The 24,000-nt window shown below is 43.1% G+C and overlaps 1 protein-coding gene across 2 annotated transcripts in view; it reads left to right on the forward strand.

Moving 5' to 3' along the window:
• The window catches only part of LOC138958579 (uncharacterized), a 32,209-nt gene extending 14,159 nt beyond the window's left edge, over nt 1-18,050 (forward strand). Inside the window, exons 10-19 of one of the 2 annotated variants that reach the window (XR_011453443.1) lie at nt 1-34; nt 2,349-2,512; nt 4,467-4,622; nt 5,389-5,543; nt 8,848-9,001; nt 9,754-9,977; nt 13,067-13,278; nt 14,430-14,602; nt 15,953-16,145; nt 16,522-16,660. The exon at nt 1-34 is cut by the window's left edge and continues 117 nt beyond it. Coding sequence is in view for 1 of the 2 variants with exons in the window: in XM_070329777.1 (XP_070185878.1) it covers nt 1-34; nt 2,349-2,512; nt 4,467-4,622; nt 5,389-5,543; nt 8,848-9,001; nt 9,754-9,977; nt 13,067-13,278; nt 14,430-14,602; nt 16,047-16,145; nt 16,522-16,755 (1,605 nt within the window). In the remaining variant the exon portion in view is untranslated. Of the gene's footprint in view, nt 35-2,348; nt 2,513-4,466; nt 4,623-5,388; nt 5,544-8,847; nt 9,002-9,753; nt 9,978-13,066; nt 13,279-14,429; nt 14,603-15,952; nt 16,146-16,521 lie in introns of both variants that reach the window. The other variant, XM_070329777.1, reaches the window with a different exon arrangement.
• Nucleotides 18,051-24,000: the final 5,950 nt, after the last annotated feature.

Below are 24,000 nucleotides of genomic sequence, written 5' to 3' on the forward strand. Positions count from 1 at the left end.
ACTGCCACTGGGACGAGTTGTACAATGCTCCCAGGTAAGGATGATTTGTGTGCATTTCCCTCCGCGGGCCCCTCCGTCTGGAACTCCCTGCCGCTTGAGCTTCACTAGAGCCCCTCTCTTGACGCGTTCAAGAGTAGGTTGAAGACTCAGTTCTTCCCGTAGCTGGCTGCGACTTTCATGTTCGACGTGATGTGTTGTGCCCCAAAAGACATTCTTGTGCTGTGCTCTGTGAGAGGTGTTTTCTTTGTGCTTAATATTATTTTGTTTGGACCTAGCTATTGATGTGTACATTGTTGTTAAACAGTTGTTTGTTGTATGTTTATCAGGGTTTGCTAGTGTGTGATAGGGTTCGTGTCCGTCTGTAGATGTTAGTTTCTTTGTTAGTCGTGTGTTGACAACTCTTCGACAAGCGCTTAGAACTGTACCCACGGAATACGCGCTATATAAGCTTCCTATTGATTGATTGATGGAGTGTGTGCTATGCTTTGTGGTGGATGTGTGCAGTGTGCAACGTTTTGTGAATAGCCGATTGTGAATAGGCTTGATGCTCGATCCGTACAATTTTGCAGTCGTTTTTAATTACTAAACAAGTCGCGTAAGGCGAAAATACAACATTTAGTCAAGTAGCTGTCGAACTCACAGAATGAAACTGAACCCAATGCAACGCAGCAAGACCGTATACTCGTAGCATCGTCAGTCCACCGCGCACGGCAAAGGCAGTGAAATTGACAAGAAGAGCGGGGTAGTACTTGCGCTGAGAAGGATAGCACGCTTTTCTGTACCTCTCTTCGTTTTAACTTTCTGAGCGTGTTTTTAATCCAAACATATCATGTCTATATGTTTTTGGAATCAGGAACCGACAAGGAATAAGCTGAAGGTGTTTTAAAATTGATTTGGACAATTTAATTTTGATAATAATTTTTGTATTTTTAATTTTCAGAGCTTGTTTTTAATCCAAATATAACATATTTATATATTTTTGGAATCATAAAATGATAAAGAATAAGATGTACGTAAATTTGGATCGTTTTATAAAAAATATTTTTTTTACAATTTTCAGATTTTTAATGACCAAACTCACTCATTAGTTTTTAAGCCACCAAGCTGAAATGCAATACCAAACCCCGGCCTTCGTCGAAGATTACTTGACCAAAATTTCAACCAATTTGGTTGAAAAATGAGAGCGTGACAGTGCCGCCTCAACTTTCACGAAAAGCCGGATATGACGTCATCAAAGACATTTATCAAAAAAATGAAAAAAACGTCCGGGGATATCATACCCAGAAACTCTCATGTCAAATTTCATAAAGATCGGTCCAGTAGTTTAGTCTGAATCGCTCTACACACACACACAGACAGACAGACAGACACACACACACACACACACACACACATACACCACGACCCTCGTCTCGATTCCCCCCTCTACGTTAAAATATTTAGTCAAAACTTGACTAAATATAAAAAAAAAGAACAGGTGAAGGTTGTCCCATAACCATTATTGGTCGTAGGGGAGTGAAATGGTAGAGATCTCAAACTCTGGGGCCAGCTTTATGAGGGCGGTGCCCACTCCTCTCCCTCGCTGCCTTTGTCTTCCCCGGCCCTATATAGGGCCAGGTACCCATTGGCATTTCCAGCTGGGTGGACTGGAGAGCGCTCGAAAAAATCGGGTATTTGTATTGCCGGGGTGGGGATTAAACCCAAGACATCCAGCGTGAGAAGCAAGCGCTCTACCCACTGTATCACTGTGGATAAACTGGATTGAAAGCTGATTTATTTATTTTTTGAACGGTGATATCATTTATTCAGTATTATTTATATAAGGCAGTCTTGTAGATTTATTAAGGCTCCATGTAAAATTGGCCCTCCGGGGAAGCATGGGGCGGAAAGTTTACGAGTGCAAGGACAGTCAGCGTTGCAGAGTTGTGGGCATTTTTGATGTACGTTTGTTACTTATGCCATGTTCATTGTGTGTGAATATATCACCAAGATGAAGTTTAAAAATGAAATATGGAAATTTCGTAATCTAGCATAACCAAGCCACAAACCAACTGGAAAAGCGTTTTGAACAAACAATTGGAATGTCCGAATATCTGTATGTAATTTAAAATAAAAACAAATCTTGCATAACCTGATAACCTGAGAATAAAACCTGGAACCGGACATTCCCTGCGGCAATTGAACATAAAACCTCGACAACTCAAAATACCTGTAATAATCTAAAGATGAAACCCTGATAACCGGAAATACCCGGCATGATCCGGAAACAACACCCGAAAACCCGAAATAACCAGCATGAGCTGAAAACAAAACCTAACAAACACACACAATCTCAATCTTTATTGCAGGTTATACACTGGAAACCCTCTCAGTATTCCCTCCCTCCTCTATCGAGCACAACTACCTCAACATGGGTTCCTACACGATAACTGCCACGGCCGCGAACGCCTACAGCACGGACACGCAGCAGCGCACCTTCGAGATCACTTCTCTGGACTGCTCCCAGCCTCAGGTCAGCCGGGATTTCACACTTTAGTTGTTGTTGTTGTTGTTGTTGTTGTTGTTGTTGTTGTTGTTGTTGTTGTTGTTGTTGTTGTTGTGGTGGTGGTGGTGGTGGTGTTTTGTGTGTGTGTGTGTGTGTTTGTGTGTGTGTGTGTGTGTGTGTGTGTGTGTGTGTGTGTGTGTGTGTGTGTGTGTGTGCATGATGCTAACAACAAATTCAAGTAGCTACCTCTGCCTGGCTACCAACAGCCTGCACCAGCCCAACACACATACACTCGCTTCATTCTGTTCAGGCACTCCAACACATTAATTGTCCACACCAAATTGTTTGCGGTTTAGTCCGCGTTAAGTGAAATGTTACTGATTTTATTTATGAAAACTCGTAGAAAATTCAACAACAGTTTTCAAAAACATATTTAGAAGAACCTCAACCATGACATTTTGATTAAACTCGAGACAAGCATGAATCTACGAGTCAGTTATATTTTCACAAAACAGCGCTGGTGTTCGATATAGTCAATGTTCTACAAGGCAGCGTTAGCGTTCGAGGCAGTCGTTGTTCTACTAGACGCCGTACGTGTCAACTGTCGAGTTATTTGCCGAAAGTCATTTTTTGGTCAAATATACAAATACCTTTTATCTGTGAATGTGTTTTATTTACAAATCGTTGTGTCTGTTTACGTGTCCTAGGTAAGAGTTTTAGTCTGGGTCTGGCGTCATATGGCTCAAAGAAGGGACATTCAATTTCAATGTTCAAACGATAAAAATACAGAAATGTCCATCGGGCTTCTTCGGTTCAAGAGTTCCGACGAACGTGATTATATTGAGATAAATCAGCGGTCGTATTTTAGTTGTGTTGAGCAGGCGACGAGGATGCATCAATTAAATGCTTGAGGGGAGTGACACTATCGGCGCTGATTTGTATGTATTTGTTATGTTTTGGGGGAAATAACAACGAACGAAAGCAAGCATTCTCCTGTTTGACTATGTATGCGGTACTGGGAAGTCTTTGTACCACTATATATTCACTCGGTTGTAATGGATGCATTATCAGGGAGGTTGCTTGAATTTATTTCCTTTGCCTTTGGCAACTTTTCTGGAAAGATCATAACAGTGTTGGCAATTTCCTAAAGCTTTGAGGCAGTACTTGGTGTCGCCTTTCCTTCGCTATGGAAACACATGCGGCAGATCTTGCCGAAATGACCACAACGAGATTAAAGAAATGTCAGGGTTTAGTCCCAAATTAACCCCATGGGAGTGACGTTACGTACCGAAAAGAGAGCGACCGTTTGGGGTGATTCACTCAGTGGGACCGTGAGCCTCATGGGGAGTGAAATCGTGTACTTGTCAATGTCGGCGTTTTTCGAATGCCAACGACAGAGCAGACTCAAGACTCAAGACTCAAGACTCAAAGATGTCAATGTCCTTATACAAAACAAGGAAAATTGACTCGCAGTGTCAGGCGGTTTAAAACATAAATAACATCTCAATCACTAACAGTTCAAAATGTCATTAAAAAGATCCATGACATTCTTAGCAATCACTCATGAAAACAGACACCCACATTAACACACGCACAAGCACGCAGTCTCGTCCGCACACACACACACACACACACACACACACACACACACACACACACACACACACACACACACACACACACACACACACTAACCATCTTCCTTGTATACCCTCTCTCGTCTCCCCTTTCCGTTATTAAACTTGCAACGAATTAAAAATGCTCTGCGTAAACTGTGTTGTACACCTAAAGTTAGAATATCTTACAAGTTCATTTGAATAAGAGACATGATTGCACTTGATTATGAATTCCACAAGCCACAGGACAAACAGATAATCGGCACATAACTGTAGTTTTACGTCAATCTAACAGTATTTTGCAGTTAATGTATTTATTATAAAAAGTTCAAACGCTCATAAATTTACTCTACTCTCATGTGCAGGTGGTCATCGACAATTCGACCACCGACTTCAGATTACCACGCGAGTTCAAGAAAGGAAGCCCAATTCTGATTTGTGGCATTCCTAGAATTGCGTGCGCTGTCTTCAATAACGTCAAAACGTGGACCGTCGAACATGTGGATGAAATGTGGGGCAACGTAAGTTTATTCATTTTTGAAGCATTTCTGTTTATGTGTATTTGATTGGTTGGTTGCTTGGTTGCTTGATTTATTGATTTATTGGTTGATTGATTGATTAACTGATTGATTGATTGATAGATGCAGTAAGTTTGATTGATTGATTTATTGATTGTTTGAATGATTGATTGATTGCCTGTTTTAATAATTGATTGATTGCTTGTTTTAATAATTGATTGAGTGATTGAGTGATTGCTTGATTGCTTAATTGATTGATTGGTTGATTGATTGATTGATTGGTTGATTGGTTGATTGATGGAGTTAGTGTGTCAGTTAAATGGTTGTTAATGTACAATAGGAATTTCCCTTGTTTATGGTTTCTCTTCCTCCTCCTCCTCCTCTTCCTCATTTTCGACTTCATGTTCGACTTCATTTTCCTCGTTAACGTCCTCCTTCTCTGCTTTTATTTTCGGAAGCTATAACTTTTGAATTTGGTGAGGTTATAACCTGATGTCCCTGACACATTGTGTATACCCACTGCTGTCTGCCAGGGTAACACTGGTGCCACTCAGTAGAACTTTACTTTACCACTGCGGATCGATCGTTCGCTCTTCTTGATCTTTCGGGCACCCACTTGTTTTCGAGTGAAGTTAACGTGTGTGTGTGTGTGTGTGTGTGTGTGTGTGTGTGTGTGTGTGTGTGTGTATGTGTGTGTGCGTGTATGCGTGGATGTGTGTGTGTGTGTGTGTGTGTGTGTGTGTGTGTGTGTGTATTTGTGTGTGTGCAGACGACTGGCACTGTGGACCTGACCACCCATAACGTGGACACGAGCACTGCGGAGCTGAGTCTGAAGCCCTGGACCTTGGAATACGGCCTCTATAAGGTCACCTTCGACATGAAAATGGTCGGCCTCGGCCTCGAGTTCAGGGCCAGCACCCACAGGTAATATTGACGGGCGATAGATGTCTGGCTGGCTGGCTGGTAGGATTGAATGTTGACTGGCTCGCAGGATGGCTGGATCGGTAGAGAGGGTGAAGTAAGGAGATGGTCGGTTGTTGTTTTTGTTGTTTTCAACTTCCCTTCAATCGATATGGCTATGCAGAGAGAGAGAGAGAGAGAGAGAGAGAGAGAGAGAGAGAGAGAGAGAGAGAGAGAGAGAGAGAGAGAGAGAGAGAGAGAGAGAGAGAGAGAGAGAGAGAGAGAGAGAGAATTGAACTTTATTTAACAAGGATTAAGATTTAAGGCTACGCCTTTTCTTACAATCTGTCCTTGGGACGCATAGACACACAATTATATTATTAAAAAATTAAAAATTAAAAAGTTAAAAAGTTAACCAACAAAACGAGGTCGGAAAACTTCAGCACGTGATAATAAAGATGACGATGATGATGATGATGATGACGATGATGATGATGATGATGATGATGATGATGATGATGATGATGATGATGATGATGATGATGATGATGATGATGAAGATTAGGCATGAAGAGCACACATATGTGGTTATTCATAAAATCAAATGCATACTATGCAGGTAATTGTAAATACAAGCTGGTAGCAATCGAACATGTAGCAACAGTACAACAAAAATATGTTCAGAACATACAATGCACAGCATATCCTTGACGTAATACTAGGTGTGGCAAATTAAAAGGCGTTAAACTACTCAGACATTAAGTGGTTTTTAACACATTTTTTAAAACTTTGTAATGACTTTAAGTGCTCAAAGGATGATGGAAGCGAATTCCAAACTGAAGTACCCGAAAAAGCAAGACTGGTCTTATACAGGTCAATTCGTGGAATCGGTGATAGAGAGAGAGAGAGAGAGAGAGAGAGAGAGAGAGAGAGAGAGAGAGAGAGAGAGAGAGAGAGAGAGAGAGAGAGAGAGAGAGAGAGAGAGAGAGAGAGAGAATGTTTATTTCAGAATCAGAATGTTTATTTGCAAAAACTCACATTGTTTATAGCAAAAGGGGGTTGGGTAATCGAACGATCCATGAACATCTGTGTACATATTGGTTACACAAAAACAATGCATCGTGATTCGGTCCGAAGCATCCAACTTGTAATCCAAGTCAGGAAATAACTTTTCCGTTTCGAACACGGTATTGTTCCATCGATCGCGGTATTGTTCCATATCGATCGCGGTATTGTTCCATATCGATCGCGGTATTGTTCCATATCGATCGCGGTTTGTCACAAACACACATGAAATATGTGTGCCCTGTAGTTAAGCGACAATAGTCAGTCTGGCATGGCACGGAGGTAGCACTGTACCAGTGTAGACACGACATGAAGGTCAGTAGTGAGATGGTCGATTTCTTCTCTAAAGACGTTGCGGTCGACTTGGGGCAGACGCCGGACACACGGGGGCGTTTCCTCCTCTTCTCGGAATGACGTTGTCTGTGCTGTTTCGCAGTCGTATGTCAGGACGTAGTCGTCTCCCCTTGCAAACAGCGTCTTCTTTCCACCTTTTCTTTCGCACACTACTTTTGTGAGAGTGCGGTTCCTCTTTCTGTTTAACAGTTTCTCTCTAAGTCGCACGTTCTTTGAGCAGTGTGAGGCTAAGTCGTAGACATCATCTGGTTCAAACTCACGGTCCGTTGCTGCCAGTTCAGCTGTAGTGGTTCCGTCGTCTGCTGTCTGTGGCGTCACAGCACTACACACCCAAGGGTTGACATTCTCGCACGTGGTTGAGCTTGCAGTGTCACAGTGGGCAGGTGCGTGAGTGACACTGGTTTGCACATCCTGCACGTGCTGGGTAGAAGAAGCACGGCTATTGTTGACAGGGGCCTCTACCGATGACGCTGTGTTCTGTTCCGCTTCAGCTGCTTTGCGTTGCACGAAGTTCTTTCTTCTTGTTTCATCACGCTTTACTTGTGACCTGCTTTTCTTCCTGTAGTGAGCTATGTTGGCTTGGTCTGATGGCGGCCCAGCAAACCTCAACACAACTGTTGTACTGTCACCTTCCCCCTGGATTTTCCAAGAAGATAGCCCAACTTCGTCCACTAAGTTGATCAGGAACTGTTCCAGGCGATGTGGCAGTCCCGTTTGTGACATTTTTGGTCGGCAATAGTAGCTTAGGAGAAGATACTTATCAAATGTTGCGGAGCTCCGAAATTTGCGTCCTTCTCTGGTGGTAAGGGCAGACCACCGAGAGAGAGAGAGAGAGAGAGAGAGAGAGAGAGAGAGAGAGAGAGAGAGAGAGAGAGAGAGAGAGAGAGAGAGAGAGAGAGAGAGAGAGAGAGAGAGAGAGAGAGAGAGAGAGAGAGAGAGAGAGAGAGAGAGAGAGAGAGAGAGAGAGAGAGAGAGAGAGAGGAGGTATTACACACCGGTACGACCGAACTAAGGTATCAATAAATTACTGTTGTGCAGCGGGTTGAAAGAATACCCTATACCTCGGAGATATACCTTCACTCGGTCTCAACGACGTCACGTGACATGTTATATGGTGGAAGAGAATGTTGTCGCTTATTTTCCACCCTGAGTTCGGTAAGACTGAAACTATGCTCTGTCACGGAAAGAACTATCCAAACTTGGAAGCACAGCCGCGGTTGTCCTGTAAGTTCTCGATCCATGTTAAACCCTCATCCTCAAAAGGAAATTAAGCGACAGCATTCTCTTCCACCATATAACATGTCACGTGACGTCGTTGAGACCGAGTGAAGGTATATCTCCGAGGTATAGGGTATTCTTTCAACCCGCTGCACAACAGTAATTTAACGTTACCCTAGTTCGGTCGTACCGGTGTGCAATCCGAGAGAGAGAGAGAGAGAGAGAGAGAGACAGAGACAGAGACAGAGACAGAGACAGAGACAGAGAGACAGAGAGACAGAGAGAGAGACTACTCTTTTTTTCAAATCCCGTTGTGAGTATTTCAGGATCTCTGCTTTCTGAAGCGAGCATGTGCCATGTTGGTTGTCAGAGGAACGGTTTAATGTCATGCCAACGAATAGGTTCTAGATGAAGATCGCACAACTTGATTTAGGAGAATTATCACAGTGAGGAATATTTCTGGTTTTTCTTACTATAGGCCTACATTTGCCTAGAATCTAAAACAAATCCGCTTGTTCCTCTCCTAGTCAGTTCCTGTACCCAAAACCCATAGATAAACTAACAAGCAAACAGATAGACGTGCATTGATGTGACAAAGAAATGAGCATACCCCCACCCTTCCCCCGAAAAAAGAAGGGGGAGGGGGGGGCAACACAAAACAAGGAAAATCGAATGAACTGTTTGCTTTCAGTTACATCAAGGTGGAGAAGTCCGACTTGGTGGGACTGATGGTTGAAGGAGGAACCAGTGAGATCGTCAGGGGGAAATCGGGTGGTTCCCTCGTGCTTGAACCTCTCAAGTTCTCCTACGATCCGGATGTAGTGAACAACTCGGCGGTCAACTCTGTAAGTGATGCACTTAATGTATAGCTATTTGCATTGAATTCTGTTCAAACATAATTATCTTCCTTCCTATGCTAACGTTTGTGTTAACAAAGAAAAAAAAATACAGTAAAACCTCCCACTAACGACCTTGAAAATGTCCAGAAAAATCGGTCGTAAAAAGGAGGGGTCTTTATTGGGAGTTTGGGAGGTCTAATTTTTTTCACAGGGGTGGCAACTGTTGGGCAGTTCAGTCGTAAAAGTTGTGTCCGTTATCCTATTTTTGTTCCCATTTGATGTGCATATGGATAAGCATGATGTACGTGCATACACCAGCGCACAAACGGGCAGGCATAACACAAACACACACACACACACATACACACATGTTGCGTGACTAATGGCGTGCGTGTTCCGCGTGTGCTGGGTAATTATGAACTTTAACACTCACTGGTTAAAAGGTCAAAGTTGTTATTGACCCTATTTTGGTAGGTCGGTCGTCGGAAAAAAGAGGGCGTCGTTCTTGGGAGGTTAGTTACAGTGTGAAAAGCATCCGTGCCGAGAAATTCGGTCGGAAAAAGGATGGGGTCGTTCTTGGGAGAGGTCGTTACGGGAGGTTCCACTGTAGTTAAATGGAACTTTATTTACACAAAGTCGAAACCACTGTTCAATTACGAATCGAATATGTAAGGCTATTTTTTTTTTTTATTAAACGTGAATGACTTAGAACTAAAAAGTTGAAAATGTGTGATTGACTTGCATTATTTTTATTTCAGTACCTAAACGTGGTCAACTGGACATGTACCTTTAAGAATGGAAGCACTGCTACAGGTTGCCCTACCATTAGTAGTACGTCACGGTCAGTGTCGACCGTCATGGGTTCTCTGACGGCCGGGGAGATCTACAGATTCAACGTTACCCTGAACAAGGATACACGCTTCACAGTGGCGTCCGTTGACGTTGTGGTTGTGAACGGCGATCCTCCACACATCACCATCAAGTAAGTGTCGGTTGTCGCTGTCCCGCGCGTACGCTAAGTGCAGTGACCTACTTTCAAGCCTAAACGGTAGTGAGTAACTAGTTTGGTTTGCCAGCTGTTTTTTCACGTCCCTTGAAAGGCACAGTACGCCTCCCGTAAATCATCACAGATACTGTCAGGCTTTTACACACAGTACAAACACCCTTCCATTTGAACGCTCACCAAACGGGAACATCCTAGGTGCCCTACGTAAAGAGCGAGCAATTTTTAAAGAATTAATTTTGCGCCGATTGCTCAGAGACAATCGGACCGTGGTCATGCGTTTTGGCGCTAGACCTAACTTTTAAAATCTAAATAATAAATTGACAGCTGGTTACACAAACATTCTTAAATCATAAAAGAATTCTTTTTTCATCAAGACAAGATCAGCACAATTCGACGTTTTGAAAGTTTGAAAAAAGAAAAGCCCGGAAGCAGGGTCACGCAAGGTCGTGGTTCTCGTAGCAGACGACGGTTTATGTTCCTCTGAACAGTCAAAAGCCATCGCTAGAGTTCTTGTGAACCACAGCCGTTTGTTTCGTACATAATAACGTGCTATCGCAGATAAGCTCAAATCGAGTCGCATTCAAATTACTAACTGACGACTACATTGTGAAAAAGGGAAACTGGATCACACGGGTTCACGATGGCTCAGGGGTAAGATAGACCACGCAAAAATAAATTCTTTGAAAATTGCTCGCTCTTTACGGAGGGCACCTAGGATGTTCTCAAGCGGTGAGTGTTTAAATGAAAGGGTGTTTGTACTGTGTGTAAAAGCCTGACAGTATCTGTGATGGTTTACGGGAGGCTTACTGTGCCTTTAACTGATAGGACTATGCCGGACCGATGCAAGCTTGTTTTCTTTCTCAGTTCACACGGTAGTTCCCGTGTTTGAAATTATTTACATGTGTGTCTGTCTGTCACTGTAAAATAAAGAAGGTTCTAAAAAGCTGATGTCCTTTTTTTGGCTCACGAAGTGTAGCCTATGCGATCGTAACTTTGTCTGTCTGTGCGTGCGTGCGTGCGTGCGTATGTGCGTATGTGCGTGCGTGCGTGTGTATGTCTGTGGTAGAAACTTCAACATTTCGTCATTTGAAGACGTCACATTATGGCCTAAGAGGGTTAGACGTCACGCGAAGGAATGTCTCGGTCATTGTTATTTTGAGCGGGCCGAGACTAGTTGGCAGTCGTGTCTGTAAGTAGGCTACATGCAGACAGACAGATCTAGATCTAGTGTCTCGCTTTCTTGCACAGTGTCACCTATGCTTACTGTGTGTGTGTGTGTATGTGTGACGGAGTGATTGAGTTTCTGTTACTGTTTGTCGATTTCTTACGTGAGCCTTGAAGGCTTCGCCTCTTGTTTACACTTGTTACTTCAAATCTTCTTACACATGTAGGTCTCCTTCGACTAGATATGAAACCTTTCCGGGGAGACATCCCGGAATCCAGCTAGGAATTAGCAGACACCTCAAACGAACAAACGCAACAACAAAAACCAGAGCGGTGTTTATTCCAGATTTGTACAATATTGCCCAGCAAAATAATTACGTTTAACCGAGAGCAGTATCGTGGTTTAAGATAGGCCTACTAAGTTGTTTTTTTTCCGGTTTTGCACAGTAAGGCGTAGGTGCAAGAAACGTTCATTTGGAGCCTAAAGCAGCATTCCGCTCTTGCGAACAGTAATGGTGTTTCAGATAAGTATTTGTCTATGCGTAAGTAACCAGAAAGGTTCACGTTCCAGACACAGTCGCTCGGAGCTGAATCAGCCTGACGCGACTGAAGGCAGTAACGTTGATTCAGATAATAATGCTGCGTCGCTCACAAGAAATAACGGTTTTAGGTGTGACGAAAAAAAGAACAGGGCCTGAGTACGGTGATAAATACAATACTTATTTTACAACCATTTGAAAAATACAATACATCCCCCGTGGCTGCCCGCATAACGCAATCGTTTTTATCGTGTTTTGAACTTGCCTGTGTTACAGCACAGAGCAGAGTCCGTCCCGCACTTTGCTTTGTGTACATCAAGTGGCCACCCAAACACCCGCACAACACATCATTTTCACGAGAAAAACACGTTTATTTGTTTGCTTTGTCTGTATTACACACTTCTATTTACATTTACCACTGACACACAACCTGGGATCCAGGGGCAACGCCTCGTTGGGAGGTCTGGAAAATTTTAGCTATTCTATAAACAATTTGTGGCTTATCCTTGATTTTAAACATGATCAACTGGTGTCAGCAGCCACTCATTATTTCTTTTAAAGTTAGTATTAAACAAGAGGCGAAGCCTTCGAGGCTCACGTAAGAAATCGACAAACAGTAACACAAACTCAATCACTCCGTCACACATACACACACACACACACACACACACACACACACACACACACACACACACACACACACACACACACACACACACACACACACACACACACACACACACACACACAGAAAGAGCATAGGTGAAACTGTGCAAGAAAGCGAGACACTAGATCTAGATCTGTCTGTCTGCATGTAGCCTACTTACAGGGACACGACTGCCAGCTAGTCTCGGCCCGCTCAAAATAATAATGACCGAGACTTTCAGTACTTCCTTCGCGTGAGGTCGAACCCTTTTACGTCATAATGTGACGTCAATGTAATGTGACGTCTTCAAATGTTAGAGTTTCTACCACAGACATACACACGCACGCACGCACGCACATACGCACGCACGCACAGACAGACAAAGTTACGATCGCATAGGCTACACTTACGTGAGCCAAAAATGGCAATTTATCTTCACTGATATCTGCTCCCGACATCATACAGTATGGTTAGAAGGAAGACATGTCGCATAGGATTGGCAGTTAAAACTGTACAAAAATGATACTGATTAAACAATTACCTATTCCCCCGGCATTACAGCCAGAAACAAGAACAAAAATCACAGACAGAATTTTTTTTAATAATTTTTTTTTACAGCCGAAGGGGGAAGGGGGGGGGGACCCCTGTAACCACCCCCCTAATCCGCCCCTGACCAGCCTATCAGCTGTTTCATACATGTACTTGCCTTTGCGTAGGTGTACAGCGGGGAGCGTGTGCCATCAGCTACCCAACGGCTACTTGGTGCTCAAGTCCGCGAGGCTGGGTCTGAGCGCCGAGTGCCAGAACTGTCTCGATCTCACTCCTGATGTGCTGGACTACAACTGGAACATCTCACTCAGCTCCTTCAGATGGCCCGATGGCTGGAGACCTCTGCAGCAGATCGATATTGAGAAGGACAGAACCATCGGTGAGATCATTATCACTGATGTATTAAGTACAGAGTTCTTAGGCAGTGTTACTGGCGATTTTTTGGGGAGAGGGGCGGGGGGGGGGGGGGGGGGGGGATCTGGTTTGCTGAAGGGGGTCGGGGATGTGTGCGGGATGTGTGGTCTGACGCGCTACGTACTTGTTTGGGTTTCATAAAGCTCAGCGCGTATAAATTGCTGTTACTTCTTATTCTTGGGTTTTGTTATAAGTGTTATCTCCCCCTCCTCCTCACCCCACCCACCTCCCACTCACCCCCACCCCTTGTGAAATGTGCTGCTCATGTGTTAGAAAGACAGAGAGAATGTTACTTTGTTTCTGAGTTGCCTGAAAAGAAATTGTTGACAGCAACACTAGACTTGAACGTAATGTGGCTGCATTCTGCGGCCCAGTGTGTTTTCCCCTTTGTTGCTATCATCACGATTTGGTTTCCAGCGATCGTTGGTAGTGACATTGCTATGTACTTGTTTGTTTGTTTGTTTTATTTTGTCGTTGTCGCTTCTTTACTGCGTGAAGGATAGGGCATATTTTTTCACAGGTGCTGCTACTGCTAAAAAAGATGATGATGATGATGATGATGATGATGATGATGATGATGATGATGATGATGATGATGACAAAAAAGGCAAAAGTACTTAGTTTGAACCCGTTCAAAAGATAAGTGTTGTAGTTTTAGATCCCTTCAGAAGTACGTAGTTTTAGATCCCTTCAGCAGTACAAAGAAGCGATATCGTCACCCCACTACATGGGAATGCCAAAATGCAGTGTCCGCTCGATATGATGACTTTTCCCTTTCGAAAATATGCCCATCGCAGATATGTGTCCACTGTGACGCTATCGCTTGTCCTGCAAGGCATTCAACTCTTCCATGGCGCATTTAAAGCCCCTGCATAGCTATATCCCAACATTGTTGTCATTTTGAGGTCACTCTAAGATACAGCTTAATTGCCACCCTCTATTGCAGAAAATGATTCTTAGATATTCATCGCATTCATGCGTCGCTGGTCACCCCACGTCATACATTCACACACACATTCATGCATGTAGCTGTGAACACGTGTGTTTGTTTTTATTCATAACGAGCTGGGGGTAAACAAAACTAAAAACTAAATGAAGATGCTGGGGACTTTGCAGGAGCTAAATCCAAAGAGATCTCGCTCCAGCCGTCCCTCTTCGAGGCTTTCAAGGAATTCAAGCTGTACAAGGCTAAGGTTTCCGTCACACGTACTGGGGTAACGGGGTGGGCAGCTACCCACATCAAGCTCAACGACCCGCCCACAGGAGGCGAATGCAGTATAGAGCCCAAGGTATGGTCTTGTTTGGGGTTGTTGGATGATGCATGTGTTGGTTTAAACAAGATGTTATTCAGAACAAGGGGTTGCAAATACAAAAGGAACAATTGTACGGTTACTTGTGTGTGTATGTGTGTGTGTATGTGTGTGTGTGTGTGTGTGTGTGTGTGTGTGTGTGTGTGTGTGTGTGTGTGTGTGTGTGTGTGTGTGTGGAGCGTTTCAGAGTAAACCACTGGACGATCTTTATGAAATATTTCATGAGAGTTCCTGGATATGATATCCCCAGACTTTTGTTCATGTTTTTGATAAATGTCTTTGATGACGTCATATCCGGCATTTTGTAAAAGTTGAGGCGGCACTGTCACACCTCATTTTTCAATCAAATTGATTGAAATTTTGGCAAAGCAATCTTCGACAAAGGCCGGACTTTGATATTGCATTTCATCTTGGAGGCTTAAAAATTATTTAATGACTTTGGTCATTAAAAATCTGAAAATTGTAATTAAAAGTATTTTATTTTAAAACAATCCAAACTTACGTTTATCGTATTCTTCATCATTTTCTGATTCCAAAAACATATACATATGTTATATTCGGATTAAAAACAAGCTCTGAAAATTAAAAATATAAAACTTGTGATTAAAATTAAATTTCCGAAATCGATTTAAAAACAATTTCATCTTTTTCCTTGTCAGTTCCTGATTCCAAAAATATATAGATATGATATGTTTGGATTAAAAACACGTTCAGAGAGTTAAAAAGAATAGAGATATATATATAGAAAAGCGTGCTATCCTCCTCAGCGCAACCGCTACCGCGCTTTTCTGGATTGTTAATTTCACTGCCTTTGCCACGAGCGGTGGACAGACGATGCTACGAGTGTACGGTCTTGCGGAAAAAATGCAATGCGTTCAGTTTCATTTTGTGAGTTCGACAGCTTGACTTAATGTTGTTATTTCGCCTTACGCGACTTGTTTTCTGTTTCTCCATGGTAGGAGCAATGCTACCATGTACAGTCTATAGTTGCAATGCCTCGACAGACAAATGCCTGCGACGGGACGCTCACCATTTTGTCCTATTTTCTGTTTCTCCTGGCGCAATGCTAACATTAAAGCTGTACTTCCTCAACAACAAAAATGCATGCAGTATGACGCACACTATTTTGTCCTGTTTTTACTTTCTCCATTGTACGAGCATTGCAACCAGCATAGCTGAAATGCCTCGACGAATGTCTTGCTGCAAGACGCTCACAATTATATCCTGTTTTCTGTTTCTCCATTGTTTTTCTTCTTCTTTTTTGTTTAAAAGTATATCTTTATAATTCCCCGACAGTCAAAGTTTTCTGTTTCTCAAATGTTCCATCAGTGTTACCAGTATAGCTGCATTAATTGCGTCGACGGACAAATGCCTGCAGCATGGCGCACACTCATGTATCCTGTCTTCTGTTTCTCAATCGTAGGAGCATTGCTACGAACATAGTTGCAATGCGTCGGAGAAATGCCTGCAGGATGATCTCGTAAATGTCTCCAAGTGTCTCCGCAATGACAAGTACTGCAAGGTACCGTTTGTTAAGGAAGAAGAAGATTTTTTGATTTTTTTTTTTTTTTTTGGGTGAGAGTGTGAACAATATGCGGAACAGAAGGGGTAGGATGGGATGGACAGGAGGGTGCCCAGAGCGGGGGCTGCTATAGCTTGGATGCGTGTGTATGTATGTATGTGTGTGTGTGTGTGTGTGTGTGTGTGTGTGTGTGTGTGTGTGCGTGTGTGTGTATGTGTGTATGAATGTGTGTGTGTGTGTGCGCGCGAGCGTGTGTGTTTGCGTGTGTGTGTGCGTGAGTGCGTATGTGTGAGTGTGTATGTGTGTGTGTGTGTGTGTGTGTGTGTGTGTGTGTGTGAGTGCGGGCTTTTATGCGTGCGTTTTTGGTTTTTATCAGATTACTCGCACTTTGAAGGACAGCACATACCACATTACAGCGGAATGCGTTGACGACATCTGTTATTACCAAGAATTCACAGACCAGGGGGGACAACAGATTTCTAACTGCTGCAAGGAAAACCTGTGCAATAAAGAGAGCATTCTGCATGGCTCTGCAAACAAGGCTTGGCAAGGTTACTTCCCCTACCTTCTTGGATCGATGACTTTGATTTATTATTTGGTTAGATATTAGCTTTTTATTCTTTTGTCTTTTTGTAGGTGGTGTCTTTTTCTGTGTTTCCTTTGTATTTTGTACTTTTTTTTCTCTCCCCCCTTTGCTTATTTGTGTGATTTTTACATTAGGTCAAGTTTTAGTCAATTTGTTCAACACAGACTAACCGGCACGGTTGGCCTAGTGGTAAGGCGTCCGCCCCGTGATCGGGAGGTCGTGGGTTCGAACCCCGGCCGGGTCATACCTAAGACTTTAAAATTGGCAATCTAGTGGTTGCTCCGCCTGGCGTCTGGCATTATGGGGTTAGTGCTAGGACTGGTTGGTCCGGTGTCAGAATAATGTGACTGGGACATGAAGCCTGTGCTGCGTCCGTGTGTGTGTGTGTGTGTGTGTGTGCGTGTGCGTGTGTGCGTGCGTACGTGTAGACCAATTCCAGGAAAACTACGTATACTAGACAGTTTTCTTTTTTATGAGACTTTGCATGGAAATTTTTCCTGATAATACCCCGCCACATATTTTATATATATGTATATATATATATATATTATTTTGTATATATATATATATATATATAAATGTTTTTGATGAAGTACGTCGTATCCTGCTTTGCAAAAGGTGAGGCCGCACTACGTTGACGTCTTTTTTTTTCTTGTCTTTTTGACTCAAATTGACTGACATTTTGGTCAAACAATCTTCGACTCAATCCGGACTATGGGATTGCATTTCAGCTCGGAAGCTGAACAACTAATTAATGAGTTTGGTTAATACACATTTCAAAAATCTAATTCAAATTCAACGTTCACTAACAAATTCAAAAAAATGATTTCTTTGTAGTTTTTACCATTCTCTGACTCCAAAAATATAAAGATGTAGGGCTTATGTCATGTTGATTAAAAGAATGTGCTAAAATGAAAGAAATTTGGTTGATGCAAATCAGGTCATTTCTTTATGTCTCGCCGAGACCAGCTCGACCCGTCCAATCCTTAGGCCAAACAAAAATATATGTTGGTTTAAGGTAACATGAAAAATAAAATAGGGTCGGTAGGTCGGCGTTTTTATTTAAATTTTTTTAAATTTTTAGTCTCGGTATGGTTCGCAAAATGTGCCAGAAGTTTTTATTTATTTTTTATTTATTTTTTGTTCATTTGTTGCCTCTGCTATTTTGCGAATAGTGAAAAAAGAGGGGCGTTCAAGAATTGGGGAGAAAGGCGTGAACGAAAAGCATTTCCAGTGGCTAGAGCACGCACACACACACACACACACACACACACACACACACACACACACACACACACACACACGCACGCACGCACACACACACATATACGCACACACGCACACACACACACACGCGCGCACACGCGCACACACGCACACAAGCACACACACACGCACACACACACACACACACACACACACACACACACACACACATAATGATACACACACACACATAATCATTTGCTTGATTTGCAAATCTTTCTATGCACGGTAACAGACACAAAAGTTGAAAGCTTTTGCAATCACTAACGTCGGACGGATGGGGACGATCGAAGAAAGCGCAAATAAAGTTGTTTTTTTAAATTTTTTATTGCGACGCCTTATTTTGCCTTTCTGCACTTGTAACTTGTATTTAAAAAGCACATATTTGTATACAGTGTATTTCTATTATCGATTACGTTGTTTGTCGATTGTATCTCACGTGGACTTTTACGTAAGTGTTGCTCGTACGAGTAAAAGCCCACCCCGCATATTCAAGGCTATATCGAGTGTGCGCCTCCGCATCCGGACTGTTTTGTTCAATCAATGATCGTGATGCTGTGAATAGTCTCCAACACGGAGGCACTTTTATTCCGATCCAGGCGTTGCGGGAGTGCGATACCAAACTGTTTTGGCTGCTTTATTTCTTTTTGAATTTTAGCAAACTCCAGACCGTTTTAAATGGTGAAATTTCACATATATATCTGCGCGGGACACATCAATGAACATAATAGTTAAGCTTAGCAGTTCTTTTATCGACAAGTTGGCGCGTAGAATGAAATGAAAGAGGACGAACATGTTAAAAATATGGACGGATCTACAGCAAATCGGTTCGTATGTTCGTTTGCGTGTAAATTTATCGCTGAAAACCACACATATACCAGGTACATACCTTATTTATCCACACAAACATCAATAAAGGCTGTAGGTAGTTTCAAAGAGACACAGTTTGCTTTGAATGGAGGACACTAATAGTGATAAAGAGACCAAAAAGTAATGTACTCACGTTAAAATGACGAACACGGAACGAATAACGGCGACGTTTCGACCTAAGGGTCTTCTTCAGGCACAAAAACACAAAAGTACACACACAAAAAAGAAGAAGAAAGACGATAGAACAAATAAAGAGGAGAACAACTGACAAAACAACTGCACTGCACAAACCGACAAATGACAAAGACAGAGAAGCAAGGGAAGCTACTCGAGGAGAATGAAAAGCGGCAGTTTTGAGGTCTGTAGACCAAACAAAATGTGAGGGGGGGGGGGGGGGTTGCGTGAAAGGGAACGAAAGAGGAGACTCGCGTACCCGTGCGGACACACACACACACACACACACACACACACACACACACACACACACACACACACGCGCACACACACACACACACACATACACACAAGGTGGAACAGCGGGGGGAAGGTTGAGATGAATGAATTAACGGCGAATGTTAATTCCATCGGGGCAGGTAGTGCCAAGGGATGATATGATGTGGGACTCCCTGAGTTTGCGCTCGAAGGAGTCGCCACGTACTTGCCACAGAGCCATGACTCTGACATGATCAAGTGAGTGACCAGCGGCGGTGAAGTGAAGGGATACTGGCCTATTGCGGGAATGACGGATGTCAGCCAGATGCTCGGAGAAACGCACCTCAAGGGTGCGCGCGGTTTCTCCGATATAAATCTGGCGACAAGAGAGGCAGACGATCGCATAGACAACGTTGTGACTTTGACAGTCAAACGTTCTCTTGACCGTGAAGGAGCCCTCCCTCGTGGCTCCTTCACGGTCAAGAGAACGTTTGACTGTCAAAGTCACAACGTTGTCTATGCGATCGTCTGCCTCTCTTGTCGCCAGATTTATATCGGAGAAACCGCGCGCACCCTTGAGGTGCGTTTCTCCGAGCATCTGGCTGACATCCGTCATTCCCGCAATAGGCCAGTATCCCTTCACTTCACCGCCGCTGGTCACTCACTTGATCATGTCAGAGTCATGGCTCTGTGGCAAGTACGTGGCGACTCCTTCGAGCGCAAACTCAGGGAGTCCCACATCATATCATCCCTTGGCACTACCTGCCCCGATGGAATTAACATTCGCCGTTAATTCATTCATCTCAACCTTCCCCCCGCTGTTCCACCTTGTGTGTATGTGTGTGTGTGTGTGTGTGCGTGTGTGTGTGTGTGTGTGTGTGTGTGTGTGTGTGTGTGTGTGTGTGTGTGTGTGTCCGCACGGGTACGCGAGTCTCCTCTTTCGTTCCCTTTCACGCAACCCCCCCCCCCCCCCCCTCACATTTTGTTTGGTCTACAGACCTCAAAACTGCCGCTTTTCATTCTCCTCGAGTAGCTTCCCTTGCTTCTCTGTCTTTGTCATTTGTCGGTTTGTGCAGTGCAGTTGTTTTGTCAGTTGTTCTCCTCTTTATTTGTTCTATCGTCTTTCTTCTTCTTTTTTGTGTGTGTACTTTTGTGTTTTTGTGCCTGAAGAAGACCCTTAGGTCGAAACGTCGCCGTTATTCGTTCCGTGTTCGTCATTTTAACGTGAGTACATTACTTTTTGGTCTCTTTATTGTTCCCTCTCACATGCAGTCGCCATTGTTTAATACTAATAGTGATGTTGGCGGGAACGCTTTGCTTCCGCGATCGGGGGTGCGCTCTCGGTATAGCCGAATGTACAGCGTGAACTCATGTAACGTTTTCTTTTTGTTTCGAATAGATTTGTGTGTGAAAGATCACCCCTTCACTTAGACACATACCAAAAATTAACAACCTGGGTGCTCTCTCTGTGCACAGTAGTCATTGTTAATAAACTATTTTTTAATACATAAAAAAATGACATTAACTCATCACATGACGCAGATAGGGGGTTGAATTTTGGTATGTGTTCAAGTGGAGGTATAGTCTGGTCCTATGTGAAAAGGACAGATGAAAGATTGTAAGGCAAACTTTTTACGAGAAATAGTGTGCCTTTAAAAGCTGGATGTATCCGCCATGGTTTATACATGAAGAAAGATCTCTTTGGATATGACGTTCAGTTTGACGTGACGGGACTATCGTCAGAAACTGAAAACAATGCTTCTGGTGTGAATTTTCTGTTAAAGTTTATACATCTGTTAATAAAACATTTCTCAGAAAATGTTGTGCTTTGCTTCTGTGTGAAATCTGAGTGGAGTTTGTTTTTAAACAAGGCAACCTTTAAGAATCGAGCACACATAAATATACTCACATACAGACACACACACACACACACACACACACACACACACACACACACACACACACACACGCACACACACACACACACGCACACACACACACATACACGGGACACACGTGACACACACACACACACACAAACACACGGCACACACAACCACACACACACACGTACACACACACACACACACACACTCACTCACTCACTCACTGACTTGACACTGTGACACACTGACACTTTCTCACTCACTCACACCTGGCGACCTGACATTATTACAAAGAAATCGGTAGTGACGGGTGTCATTTTTGACTGTCATCAAAGCAGTTGCCATATACATGGGCTAGAACTATGAGAAACAGTTCCCGGGAAAATTAGTGATGCAACGAAAAGATCAATGAAGTAAATAGCCTCTGATTGCCTTCGTGCGGAACCTTTCGTGAAGTTGCAACCAGTCAACTGCAACGTTCTGCTTTGCATACTTTCAATTTCAGACACAGCCTTCTGGCGGCCGGCGGAGGCTGACTGTTATGTTATATGGATATGAAGTCTTATATCGCGCGCGTATCTCCAGACTCGGACTCAAGGCGCAGGGATCTATTTATGCCGTGTGAGATGGAATTTGTTACACAATACATCACGCATTCACATCGACCAGCAGATCGCAGCCATTTCGGCGCATATCTTACTTTTCACGGCCTATTATTCCAAGTCACACGGGTATTTTGGTGGACATTTTTTATCTATGCCTATTTAATTTTGCCAGGAAAGACCATTTTGTCAATCGTGGGATCTTTAACGTGCACACCCCAATGTAGTGTACACGACGGGGCCTCGGTTTTTCGTCTCATCCGAAAGACTAGCACTTGAACCCACCACCTAGGTTAGGAAAGGGGGGAGAAAATTGCTAACGCCCTGACCCAGGGTCGAACTCGCAACATCTCGCTTCCGAGCGCAGTGCATTACCACTCGGCCACCAAGTCATTGTTCACTGTCATTTGCCTCATTAATATTGTTTTCATTACCAAACACCACCGGCTACAGCACTTTTCCATTTTTTTTTATACATGCATTTTTTTCTTTTCTTTGTTAGCATATTTTCAATTTCCTGCATTACATCAGTGGTAGCGACAGAGATTGTTCCTTAACGGTTGCCTCGGAGTCTTTAATATCATTAATTTTTCGCTGATTACGAAACTATCACAACAGCAATTTATCTATACCTTCCTTCGTTTGTGTTTTCAGCATACTTTCAATCCCCCGCACCGCATGTTGCGATATAGATTGTCTCATGAGTGAAACTTCTGCCGCAATATTCATTAAAGGCACAGGCCTTCTCGTGTAAACCAGGGCCGGACTAGGTAAGTACTAGGGGGGCGGTTACAGATGGGGGTCCAGGGGGCGAAGCCCCCTTGGTGGGGGTTGCAAGCTGAACGGTTTTTTTACATTTTGTGAAGTTTTGACTAAATGTTTTAACATAGAGGGGGAATCGAGACGAGGGTCGTGGTGTAGTATGTATGTGTGTGTGTGTGTGTGTGTGTGTGTGTGTGTGTGTGTGTGTGTGTGTGTGGGTGTCTGTCTGTCTGTCTGTCTGTGCGTGTGTGTAGAGCGATTCAGACCAAACTACTGAACCGATCTTTATGAAATTTGACATGAGAGTTCCTGGGAATGATATCCCCGGTTGTGTTTTTCTTTTTTTTCGATAAATACCTTTGATGACGTCATATTCGGCTTTTTGTAAAACTTGAGGCGGCACTGTCACACCCTCATTTTTCAATCAAATTGATTGACATTTTTGTAAAGCAATCTTCGACGAAGGCCGGACTTCAGTATTGCATTTCAGCTTGGTGGCTTAAAAATTAATTAATGAATTTGGTCATTAAAAATTTGAAAATTGTAATGGGTTTTTTTTTGTGTGTGTATATATAAAACGATCCAAATTTACGTTCATCTTATTATACATTATTTCCTGATTCCAAAAACATAAATATGTTATATTTAGATTAAAAACAAGCTCTGAAAATTAAAAAAATTAAAATTATGATCGAAATTAAATTTCCGAAATCGATTTAAAAACAATTTCATCTTATTCCTTGTCGGTTCCTGATTCCAAAAACATATAGATATGATATGTTTGGATTAAAAACACGCTCAGAAAGTTAAAACGAAGAGAGGTACAGAAAAGCGTGCTATACAGCACAGCGAAACCACTACCGCGCTGAACAGGCTCGTCAGTTTCACTCCGTTATGCACAAGCGGCGGAGTACGGTCATTGTGAAAAAATGCAGTGCGTTCAGTTTCATTCTGTGAGTTCCACAGCTTGACTAAATGTAGTAATTTCGCCTTACGCGACTTGTTGATATTTCTGGAGGGAAAGGAAGCCTCTCCTGGAACGAAAAAGGTAAATTCGACAGCAAGCTGTATAGGCAATGAAGAAGAATTCAGATTGTAAGGACTCATACTTTTCATCATCAAAAAAAAAAAAAAAAAAAAATGCGTTTGGGAGGTACATGCTTGCGCAACCCCTGTACCCCCCTCCCCCCCCCCCCTAGTCCGGCCCTGTAAACGATTCTACCCACCATTTCAGAGCTGGCCAGCTAGGCGTGTTTATGGGATAAGCGCACCTCCACTTTGAAATATAGCAAAAATCAACAGGCTGAGGGCTTTGTGACCCTCCACCACGAAATGAGTCCCATGTCACCTCGCGCGGTTCTGCGCCTATAGGCTTAATATAAGTCCGGGGAGTGTCTGGTAACAGTGTGAGGGTCACCTTAGTCACAGGCATATAACTCAAACAGTGTTCG

Source organism: Littorina saxatilis, linkage group LG2 (genome assembly GCF_037325665.1).
Source record: "Littorina saxatilis isolate snail1 linkage group LG2, US_GU_Lsax_2.0, whole genome shotgun sequence".
NCBI classification, from domain to species: Eukaryota; Metazoa; Mollusca; class Gastropoda; order Littorinimorpha; family Littorinidae; genus Littorina; species Littorina saxatilis.